Below are 12206 nucleotides of genomic sequence, written 5' to 3' on the forward strand. Positions count from 1 at the left end.
TCTCCTTTGTGGGTAATATATGCTAATTTCTTTTTTGTTCTTTTTCCTGTTTGTCAGTGTTTGTAGACGTGGTTTTAAAATAGAGTGTATACATTTTTAATTTTTATTACAGAACATATTCAAAGTAGAGAGAACATATAATCCCCATGTACCCATCATTCTGCTTCACAGTTGTATTCTGTAATTTATTTTTTAATAAAATAAAGGATATTTTATTCAGAGAAATTTAATAATAATCTTTTGTTTTCTCTTAGGTGGTGCTTTGTAAATTTCACTCAGTGTTTCTGTCTCAGAAAGGGCAGGTTTATACCTGTGGTCATGGTCCTGGAGGACGTTTAGGCCATGGAGATGAACAGACATGCTTGGTAATTGAAATGTCATTACACATTTTAGGTAACTTCAGTAAAATTTCCATAAAATGGAGACTTCAGTTAACTTAAAAAAATTTCTAATCTACTATAAGCAGAGAGTAATATAGCAACTGATAGTAGAATTTAAAAAAAATAAGTTATTTGGGTCACTTTGGTGGCGCAGTCAGTTAAGCCTCTCTTGCTTTTAGCTCAGGTCCTGCTCTCCAGGTCAGGGAACAGACCGCTGATATGGACTCACTGCTCAGCAGAGAGTCTTTTTCCCCTCGCCTTCCTCCCCCCACCCCAACTTGTGCACTCTCTCTCTCTCCGAAATAAATAAAATCTTTTAAAAAAATCAATTAGCTTCTTGTTCTATCATGTTCAAATTAAAGGATTTAGATATGCCGAATTCTAAAGCATCAAGGGAAAATCATATTTTGCATTTGGCAAATACTGGGACAGGAGAGCATATAAATAAGCTTTAAAATGTTTCCACAGTTGAAATTTTAAAAGTCAGACTAATTTTTTTTTCAAGATTTATTTATGGGGCACCTGGGTGGCTCAGTGGGTTAATAAGCCTCTACCTTTGGCTCAGGTCATGATCTCAGGGTTCTGGGATCGAGCCCCATATCAGGCTCTCTGCTCAGCAGGGAGCCTGCTTCCCCCTCTCTCTCTGCCTGCTTCTCTGCCTACTTGTGATCTCTTTCTGTCAAATAAATAAATAAATAAATAAATAATAAAAAGATTTGTTTATTTGACAGAGAATGTGAAAGAACATGTGCATGTGCATGAGCAAGGGGAGTGGCAGAGGGAGAGGCCGATTCCCTATGTAGGGACCTCAGTAGAGCTCTATCCCAGGACCCCAAGACTTATGACCTGAGCTGAAGGCAGACAGATAACTGACTGAGCCACCCAGGTGCCCCCATAAGTCAGACTAGTTGCAAAACCTTGGTGTTTTAATTTTTTTTTGACTTCTTATCTAAGTATTGTGGTCTAAAAGTTGAGTCCGGGGTGCCTGGATGGCTCAGTCGGTTAAGCCTCTGAATCCCGGTTTCAGCCCAGGTCATGATCTCATGGACTGTGAGATTTATCCCTGCCTAAGGCTCTGCACTCAGGGGAATCTACTTGAAGATTCTTTTTCTCTGCCCCCTCCCCTAACTTGCATGCAGACACACACATGTTCTCTAAATAAATAAATCTTAAAAATGTAAAAGTTGAGCCCATATTTTCTTTGTATAATCACAAAATTGAGTCTTATGGTACAGAAACTTAGTGCTAATTTGAAACCTAATAATTACTGCATTTAGTAATGTTGCCACAGTAGGGTTTTTTTTTTTTTTTTTTTTAAGATTTTATTTATTTGGGGCCCCTGGGTGGCTCAGTGGGTTAAAGCCTCTGCCTTCGGCTTGGGTCATGATCCCAGGTCCTGGGATCGAGCACTCTGCTCAGCAGGGAGCCTGCCTCCTCCCTCCCTCTGCCTGCTTCTCTGCTTATTTGTGATCTCTGTCTGTCAAATAAATAAAATCTTTAAAAAAAAAAAGATTTTATTTATTTATTTGACAGACAGAGATCACAAATAGCAGAGAAGCAGGCAGAGAGGGAGGGAGGAGGCAGGCTCCCTGCTGAGCAGAGTGCTCGATCCCAGGTCATGACCCGAACCGAAGGCAGAGGCTTTAACCCACTGAGCCACCCAGGTGCCCCTCAGTAGGTTATTTTTAAGGTAAATTTTTTTGATGGGATTACTGGTATATTTATATATTAAAGGGTACTTTAAAAAGAGAGAGAACTATGACAACCACTTTTATTTTTTATGGGTTTTATTATGTTCCAGATATCAGTGATGCTTTTCATGCAGTATCATTACCGTGACTTAAGCCTCACAGCAACATTGTGAGATTATAGGCATTATTATCTCCATTCTGTGCAATGTCAGAGACTGTTGTTTTTTATACTTACCAACTCATTTACTCCTCACACCTGTATTTTCCCATTTATTTATTTATTTATTTATTTATTTAAATACATCAGTGAATACTTTGGCTGAAGAGCTCTCTTTATTTATACCAACCAAATTTGCACTTGGTGTATGATAAGGGCTCAAAAATCATTTGTCGGATTGAATTATTTTACTGGAAGGTCATACTGGGTTTTGTATTTTACTCATATGTCCATATTCTCTCAATGTCAATATCCTGTTAAACTCACCTATCTTTGCTAAACTGTAGAGTTTACCTATGATAGATCAGCCATTTATTAGTCATATCATTTTGGATATAGAATTACCAGATTCTCTTTGTATTTTTCTATAAATGGTTAATATATTATACCAAAGTTAATTTATTTTGTAGATCCCTAGGCTTGTGGAAGGACTGAGTGGTCATAATTGTTCCCAAGTGGCAGCTGCTAAGGATCATACTGTGGTACTGACTGAAGATGGATGTGTTTACACATTTGGTCTGAACATTTTTCATCAGTTAGGAATTATTCCTCCACCCTCCAGTTGTAATGTACCGAGACAGGTAAGCTTCCTTTTTCAAAACAAGGTGACTTTTTGCTATAAAACCTGTATGACAAAAGGTGCAAGGTATTGATAGGCAATTTATTTTACTTACATTTGTGGTATATACTTTATTTTTCACAGGAGACATTAAGCATAATACAAATTAGCATTTGTTTGGAATAAGGGAGAAAGCAATTGGGAAGGTAGGCCCCAAAGTGCTTTAGTTTCAGCTTTTAAAGTATTTATAAGCAGAAGGGGATCCACATTTTTGGGGTTTGAAACAAATAATTTTGAGGCCTTCCTTAAGAAAAAATATGAAGTTTTTAAAATGCAAAATGGCCATGTAAGTGAGTTACCCAGAAGATTAAGCTTATTGGCCTCATGGAAAATGTGCCTTGGTACCGAAAACATACAGGGCAGGTTTATGTGAGGTGTAGACACGTGTCCAAAAGCCACTCTTTGTTCTGATATCCCCCTCCCAATTGCACAACCACTACCAGAATGTACCCTTTACTCAGCTTCACAGACCTAGTTAAAAAAAACTAGGACTGGTACTCTAATATGTTGCTAGAGTCATCACTCAATAACAGGTGAGATTTCAGATCATAAAATTTTGTATTTTCAAAGGTAAAGTTTCTTTATTGATTTAATCCTCTGGATTTAAAGTTATTATTAGGTATATTTTTAATTAATAAGCTTTTAAATCTAATGCTTTTCCATTCTGGATGACTAATGAATCAATAGGAATTACTGAGAAGTTGTTAGAGGTAGTCTCCAATCTGTGGTACTTTTTGGTTGGAAAATCCATTTTCTGTATTCATGGACTTCTTGGATATTTAACCATTTTGTACATTTCTTTATAAATGGTAGATTTCTTTCCTGTTTTTATTCTTATTGTGTGGCTGTGTTGGAGCTTTAGGTTGATATGGACATATTCAGTATTCTCAGTTACTTTTACACCCCCAGGAGCCATCTGACAACATGCAAAGACCTTTTTAGTTTTAACAACTGGAGTTGGGGTGCTATTGACATCTAGTAGGTAGAGTCCAGGGATGCTGCTAAACCTACAGTTTAAAAGTTAGTCCCTTACAACAGAGATTCATCTAGCTGAATGTTAGTAGTGCCACTGTTGGGAGACTCTGAATATGTCCAGTATTTTTTCTCTCTTTTTTTTTCATTTTCTTTTTTATTTTCCCGACATAGTAAGTGTACTCTTTTAATCCCCACTCACTTGGTTCATTCGTCTTTCTTTTTTTTTCCTTTGCTCATTTTGTTCCTTAAATTCCACATATGAGTGAGATCATATGGTATTTGTCTTTCTCTAACTGACTTCTTTATTTCCCTCAGCATTGTATTCTCTAGCTGTATCCATGTTGTTGCAAATAACAAGATTTAATTCTTTTTTATGACAATAATATTCCTGTGTGTGTGTGTGTGTGTGTGTGTGTTGTGTGTGTGTACACTTCTTTATCCATTCCTTTTTTGATGAGTACTTGGCTGTTTCCATGGTTTGGTTATTGTAAATAATACTGCAGTAAACATAGGGATGCATGTATCCCTTTAAACTAGTATTTTTGTATTCTCTCAGTAAATATCCAATAGTAACATCCCTAGATCATAGGGTAGTTCTATTTTTTAATTTTTTGAGGAACCTCCATACAGTTTTCCACAATGGCTGCAGTAGTTTGCATTCCTACCAACAGTGCAAGAGAGCTTCCCTTTTTCTACATCTTTGTTACCACTTATTATTTATGTTTTTTATTTTAGCCATTCTGACAGGTGTGAGGTGGTATCTTACTGTAGTTTTGAATTTTGTTTCCCTGATGTTAGCGTCTTTTTATGGATCTTTTGGCTGTCTATATGTCTTCTTTGGAGAAATGTCTGTTCATGTCTTATGCCTATTTTTTAATTGAATTATTTGCTTTTTGGGTATTGAGTTGTATGAATTCTTTATATATTTTTGGATACTACACCTTTATTGGATATGCCGTTTGCAGATATCTTCTCCCATTCCATAGGTTGTCTTTTAGTTTTGTTGGTGGTTTCCTTTGCTATGTAGAAACTTCTTGTTTTGATGTGGTCTCGGTAGTTTATTTCTGCTTTTGTTTTCCTTGCCTCAGGAGACCTGCCTAGAAAAAAGTTTCTTTGGTCAGTGTCAGAGACCTTATTGCCTGTGTTGTCTTTAAGGATCTTTGTGGTTTCAGGTCTCACATTTAGATCTTTCATCCATTTCGAGTTTATTTTTGTGTATAGTGAGAGAAAGTGGTCTAGTTTATTTTTTGCATGTTGCTGTTCAGTTTTTCCAATACCAAGAGACTGTCTTTTTCCCATTGTAAACATTCATTCCTCTGTCGTAGATTAATTGACCATATAATTGGTTTATTTCTGGGTTTTCAGTTCTATTCTATTGATCTATATATCTTGTTTTATGCTAATACCATACTGTTCTCATTACTGCTGTTTTGTAATGTAACTTGGAATCTGGAATTATGATACCTCCAGTTATGGTTTTTTCTTTTGAGATTGCTTTGGCTATTCTTGGGATGCAAGGGTGGTTTAATATTCATACAAAAATCAGTGTAATACATTACATCAATAAGAGTCATCTGGCTGAAAATGTCATTAGTGCCACTGTTGAGAGACCCTGAATATGTCAAATTTAAAAGTACTTTATTTTCTGATAGAATGCCTGTTTTGCATATTGCTTGGTGACAGGTTGGATGATCTGGCTTTTCTACCATGTTAATTTTTTATATGTTAAAACTGCTGACGTGAAATGGCTACATCAGAATATCCTGTGTTCTGAGAAGAGTTGGAGTCTAAGTGTTAGTGCTAAGATCTGTTCATGAATTCTGCCATTAGAACTTAAGGGGGCACTGGTAGTTAGAGTGCCATGTATTTGCTACTCTGGTCTACTAGATCTTTGAAATATTATATTCGTTCTTAATAATATAATAAACTGTTGTCTTAATTGTCTTTTTGAATAGATGCAGGCAAAATACCTAAAAGGAAGGACAATCATTGGAGTAGCAGCAGGCAGGTTTCATACAGTGCTGTGGACTAGAGAAGCTGTTTACACTATGGGGCTAAATGGTGGACAACTGGGTAAGAAATCTTGATGACATTATCTGAAAAATAAATAGAATTTTTTGGATATTTTGTGATTTATTTGTGTAATTTTTTAGGTTATTTGCCAGATCCCAATGGAGAAAAATATGTAACTGCTCCTCGTCAAGTCTCTGCCCTTCATCATAAGGATATCACTTTGTCTTTGGTTGCTGCAAGTGATGGGGCCACAGTCTGTGTTACCACAAGAGGAGATATTTACTTACTTGCAGACTATCAGTGCAAGAAGATGGCGTCTAAGTATGTGTATTTTTGTAAAGAAATATAACTTTAATAGTAATTCAGTTCTTCCAGCAAAACTTAGGATTCACTTTATGCAATGCTCTGGAGTGTCAGATGAAGAAAACTGGACAAAGAGAATTTAAAGCTGAAAGGAAAAGTTAAGAGTTTTGGCCTTTGATAAGCTTAGTCTCTGACATGCGCCCAGGAAATATATGTAGAAGTTCTCTGCTAATCATAAAAAAATATTTATGAATTATATTTACCATGTGGTTAAATGTGACCTATAAATTTTCCTTCTTTTTTTTATGCTTCAGGTACATAGATCTAGATTAATCATAGTTCTTGGTTTGTGATGCAATCATCATTGGTTCATATGTAGCCTTTTTTTGTTATGTACCTATTTATTTTGAAAAAAAAAAAAGTTACATATCATGGATTCTCAGTCCCTGTGTTTGTAACTGACTGGTATATTTTTTATTTTTAAATTTGTGTAGCCTTTTGTTACTTGAAAGTAGATTATAGTAGCATGCAGTAGATTAGCAGTTGAATGGCTAGTTGAAAAGGTCAGTTAATGCAGGGAACCGTAAAACCTAAGTTTAAGTATGCCAATTGGAGTTCCCTAGCTTTTGTGCATAAACCATACCTGTAATGTGTCATCTGTGATTTCATTTGAACAGTTTAGGGAGCAAGTTCTTAAAATCAATTGTGAGGTAAATTAATATGGTAAGAGTCCTTTACTTCTCATATATTTCAGTCTTATATAGTTGATTAATTTGTTTCTGATTTGACAACAGTTTTTTGCTATGCATTTTTTAAGCAGATTTTATTTATTTGACACAGAAAGAGAGAGAGAACACACGCGCACAAGTAGGCAGAGAGGCAGGCACAGAGGGAGGGGGAAGCAGACTCCCAGCTGAGCAGAGGGCCCAATGTGGGGCTCGTTCCCAGTACCCTGAGATCATGACCTGAGCGGAAGGCAGAGACTTAACCCAATGAGCCACCCAGGCGCCCTTTGCTGTGCATTTTTATTGTGTCATTCCAAAGTATTCAACTTCTTTAAAAAAAAAAAAGCCCTTTAAGACTAATATTTTATTAGTTTATTTAATATTTCATTCTGTGATTACAGTAATAAATACAAGTAGAGAAATAGATCTTGGAACAAATAAAATAAAATTCAGATACCTGGGTATAGCTCAATTAGTGGAAGCAGGAGTGTACAGGAATTCTAGAGATTTCTCGTGAATTTTTAAATAAGCAGTCAGGTTTTTAAATTGATACTGAAATGCAAAAGAATCTGCTTTTGCTCTTGTAAATGAGATACTACTTCATAGACATAACATCCATGCAATAAGCTCATGAACAGAGAATGTCAGCCATCAGTTTGTCACAGTTCAGCTTCTCTGTGTAACAATATGTATATAACCTACTTCTGTGTGTAACAATTGGAAGGGTATCAGTTGTAGGTCATATTTTAGTTTTAGAAACATGAAAATGTGAACATAAGTGTTTCTTAGAACTGACTGACTAGGTTTTTCTTTTGAACATGAGGTGATTTGTGGGATGTTAGGTTTTGTTACTGATTAACATTTATAAAACTTGCCCTGATAACATTAAATTACATAAATACAAGTTATATCCAGGTTTAAAATAAGAAAATTTTTTGTTATAGATTGTTATTTTGGAAAGTAAAAATCTTTTAATGCAGGCAAAATATCTGCAAGGGAGGACAATGATTAGAGTAGTAATAGACAAGTTTCACACAGTGGTATAGGAGTATCACATGTATAGGTATAATGAAATGGCTAGTAGATGAGTTATTAAATTAGCAACATTGCTGATGATTTTCCTGGTAGCTATAGCTATTTAGGCTTGTCCATATTTGAAATTAAGGATTTCTATTTCTATTTCATTTCAAGTTTTTCTTGTCTGTTAAAATGTAAATACTCTTAGGAGCTTTTAGTCTTAGCAGTTATATCCAGTAGAGTAAATGTGTGCATTCTAAAGTGGGGCTTTAGGTGTCAGAAGTGTGTATATGTATGGGTGGAGGCATTGGGGAGGGAAGTACTTGCTATGAAAAGAAACAGCCATTATATAGGGGACATATACAGAAAGGAGAGACTAAGGTTACCAAAGGCCAAATCATCTTACTTCACCTTTCTCAGTAATCACCCTAGATTATTGTTTTATTAATAATTTCTTTAAAATTGAGTGTGTCTATTTTAAAGAACATATTAATGAAGGATTTTCTTTTTCACCTAGACAACTAAACTTGAAAAAAGTTCTTGTTTCTGGGGGTCGTATGGAATACAAGGTTGATCCTGAAAATTTGAAAGAAAATGGAGGTCAAAAAATTTGCATTCTTGCAATGGATGGGGCTGGAAGGGTGAGTGTATATTTATGCAAAAGTGTTTTAAAGTAATTTTATTCTGAATTGATAGCTATAAGGGACCTGATAATGTGAACATGTATTACTAGATAATGATAATTCCTGTTGACTTTGTTTCTCTACCCATTTTTGACATACCCGTTTTTGACTAATTAGTATGGACTTGGTATTTCAAAGAAAGTTTGATGACATTTAACTAACATTGCACAGTATAGCTTTGTTAAACTGTAGCTTAAAATTTCATTTACTATGCTTGAAATGGAAATCAGTAGGGGATTTTGATGGATTATCTCATATGCATATTGAGTACTAATGAAGATAGCAAATTACATAGATAGATATTCTATGTAACTGCTTCTTAAATTAAAAGCTAAACAGGTGATACTAAAAATTTGTTTCATAATTAGAAAATTTTTCCCAGATTTAGTTTTTTTTTTTTTAAGATTAAAAAAATTTTTTTTTATTTATTTGACAGAGAGTGAGAGATCACAAGTAGGCAGAGAGAGAGGAGAAGCAGGCTCCCCGCTGAGCGGAGAGCCTGATGCGGGGCTTGATCCCAGGGCTTGATCCCAGGACCCTGAGATCATGACCTAAGCTGAAGGCAGAGGCTTAACCCACTGAGCCACCCAGGCGCCCCCCAGATTTAGTTTTAAATAAATGTACACATAATGTATATTTTTAGAGATTATAGTTGTCATATATAAGATAATGCCTTCGTGGATCACTATAGAAAGAATCGCTAATCTCCTTCTGTTTAAGTAGAGTTCAATTAGTTCCCTATGCAAATATATCAGTACATTTCTCTAATGAAATTGTTAAATTAAAATTATATTATATATTAGTAACAGAGTTTTACACTGTAGCTAGAAAAACACAGATTGCCTTATGCTTTTTGCTTATCAAATAGAAAAAACAAGAATGTTTTCTGAGGTTTATAAAGTGCTATAAAATAGATTTTGGAAATTGCAGAATTAATCATAAAGCTCCATCTACTGGTATAAATCTGTGGTCTATCATTTTAATATAGGGAACTATATCAGAATTAGAACTCTAATCTTATACTAATAGGAGGAAGCAGTGGCATGGAGTTATGTAAAATAGTGAGTGTAAAAAACATTTGACTCTAGCATGTGTTTCATTTGTATTAATAGGGATCTAGTCTATACCTTTCATTGTTACTTTCTGGAAAATTAGAATCTTACTATGAAAACCAATTTCTGAAGGAATCAATCAGTATAGTCTTTTTTTTTTTTTTTTTTTTAATTTTTAACGTAACTTTTGAGTGACCTTGGCAGGTACCATTTTGTGTTTTACTTTTCTTAAATATGAGGAGAATTGAACTTTTAAAAATCAGCAGTATTAATTTTTCAAATAATATCTTTCTTGGAATGCAAATATATGAAGTAGATAAGAGTTACTGTTCTGGATAAAGCTGAATTGGGAAACTCAAGACCATACCTCTCTTTATTCTCTCCATCCCTGTGCAGCAGGTTCTCAGTCATTTTTCAGGAACACTAAGGTTTGTAGAACCATTTGGAAGCCATTGAACTCTGTTTTAATTTTTCTATCTGTAAAATTTTGTTTTAGTTATAAAATAGGGTTATTCATACCATTGCTTTTTTTCTTGAGAGTTAAAGTAAGGATTTTCAGTAGGCTGATTTTCATTCTTCTTGCAAACAGATGGTACTACAATAAGTGTGATATCTAAATTTTAGCTTTCATACTTTTGTTTTCCTTTATCATTTTAGTAGATTGATTTGTGAAAAACAAGTAATACTGAATGATACTTCTTAAGAGGAGTGTCTTTTAAATATTTTTAATGTTTTCATATTTGCTTAATGTATTTTTTCTGAAAGATACAGTTCTTTAAAAATAAATTGATTTTAATAGTATCTTTTTCTGTGAAAGAATGAACATGAAACATTAATCAGAGCTTTTGTTTTAGAGATATTATTTCTTAATTTCAGTTTTTGGTTGTTCAGGTGATGTATGGGAATATATATTCCAATGTAATTTGGATTTATTTTAGGTATTTTGCTGGAGATCAGTCAGCAGTTCTCTGAAGCAGTGTCGATGGGCCTATCCACGCCAGGTCTTCATTTCTGACATTGCTTTAAATAGAAAAGACATTTTATTTGTCACACAGGATGGAGAAGGATTTAGAGGGAAATGGTTTGAAGAAAAAAAAAAGAATTCTGAAAAGAAAGGTCAGTTCATATATATGAATAATACATAAATTATCTTTCAGTTAACCTTTAATTTCACAAATGTTTATTACTAGGTTTGACAGTAATAAGTCTCCTTTAAGTCTCCTCTTTCGATTTTTGATGTGTGTGGGTGTGTGTGTGTGTGTGCAGATAAGCTGAATTCAGTTCACTTAAATCTGGTTTTCAACTGTTTATCTGTCTCAATATATCCTGAGGTCTTGACTATAGGGCCAGGGAAGTGTAAAGTTTAAAGAAAAAACTTCCCAGATGCTTTTAAATCATCTTCCAAGCTCCATTTTTTCTCTTTTCTCTAAATTGAGTGTATAAGTGTATTGAGTGTATAAGCCAATTGAGTGGCTTATACATATGTGTGTGTGTGTGTGTATTTTACCCACTTGTATATATAAAATTAAAGTTTTTAAAATGTACATTTCAGGGTCCTGGGTGACTCAGTGGGTTAAGCCTCTGCCTTCAGCTCAGGTCTTGATCTCAGAGTCCTGAGATCAAGCCCCACATCAGGCTCTCTGCTCAGCAGGGAGCCTGCTTCCCTCTCTCTCTGCCTGCCTCTGCCTATTTGTGATCTCTCTCTCTGTCAAATAAATAAATAAAATCTTTAAAAAAAACAAAAACGAAAACGTACATTTCATAGCTTAAAGGGAAATTATATGGGAAGAACAAAGTCTATATTAATGAGAAATAAAAGTAAATAAAATAAATTAAATACAAGTAGTATTAAACAGTTGCTGAATAGAAAATAGTTTTATTTCATTACTTGGTGAATGTAAAGGATAGCTTTAATTAAGATGCCATGACTGAAAATAGAAGTTATTCATTATGTAGTTCATTCTTTTTTTTTTTTTTTAATTTTTTTTTTTTTTAAGATTCTGTTCATTGATGAGAGAGAGAGAGAGCACAAGCAGGGGGAGAGGCAGAGGGAGAAGCAGGCTCCCCAAGGAGCAGGCAGCCCAACGTGGGACTTGATCCTAGGACCCTGGGATCATGACCTGAGCTGAAGGCAGACGCTTAACCTTCTGAGCCACTCAGGCACCCTATAGAGTTCATTCTTAATTTTATCTGATTATGAATTTATAAATTTTTGGATTACTTGCATTGTTCTTTTAACTTAGGTTACCAACTTTTTTCTTTCATCCATAATTATTAATCTGTTGATTTTTCTGCTGGAAAAACTAGAATTCATTTACCACTTCACAGTTCGTTTGGTCCCACCCTGTCCCTACTCACATGGACTACTGTAAAAACTAGGTTTTCCTTAATCATAGTCTTATTTCTTTATATTTATTCTTAATTATCAGAATGATCTTTTAAGATCTGATTCTAATATTCCTGTTTCAGAACTCTTTAATGGTTTTTCCACTTCCTAAACTTTATCCTGAAAGCTCCTGCTCTGACCCTTG

General features: G+C 34.6%; 1 protein-coding gene across 2 annotated transcripts in view; it reads left to right on the top strand.

Annotated features, from left to right (window-relative positions):
- Positions 1-12206, top strand: part of IBTK (inhibitor of Bruton tyrosine kinase) — a 100944-nt gene that overhangs the window by 26909 nt on the left and 61829 nt on the right. For both annotated transcript variants that reach the window (XM_059177213.1, XM_059177214.1), the window contains exons 5-10: positions 255-365; positions 2699-2869; positions 5838-5955; positions 6036-6216; positions 8458-8581; positions 10614-10791. In XM_059177213.1, the coding sequence (XP_059033196.1) occupies positions 255-365; positions 2699-2869; positions 5838-5955; positions 6036-6216; positions 8458-8581; positions 10614-10791 (883 nt within the window). The remainder of the gene's footprint in view (positions 1-254; positions 366-2698; positions 2870-5837; positions 5956-6035; positions 6217-8457; positions 8582-10613; positions 10792-12206) is intronic.

Source organism: Mustela lutreola, chromosome 6 (assembly GCF_030435805.1).
Source record: "Mustela lutreola isolate mMusLut2 chromosome 6, mMusLut2.pri, whole genome shotgun sequence".
Taxonomy (NCBI): domain Eukaryota; kingdom Metazoa; phylum Chordata; class Mammalia; order Carnivora; family Mustelidae; genus Mustela; species Mustela lutreola.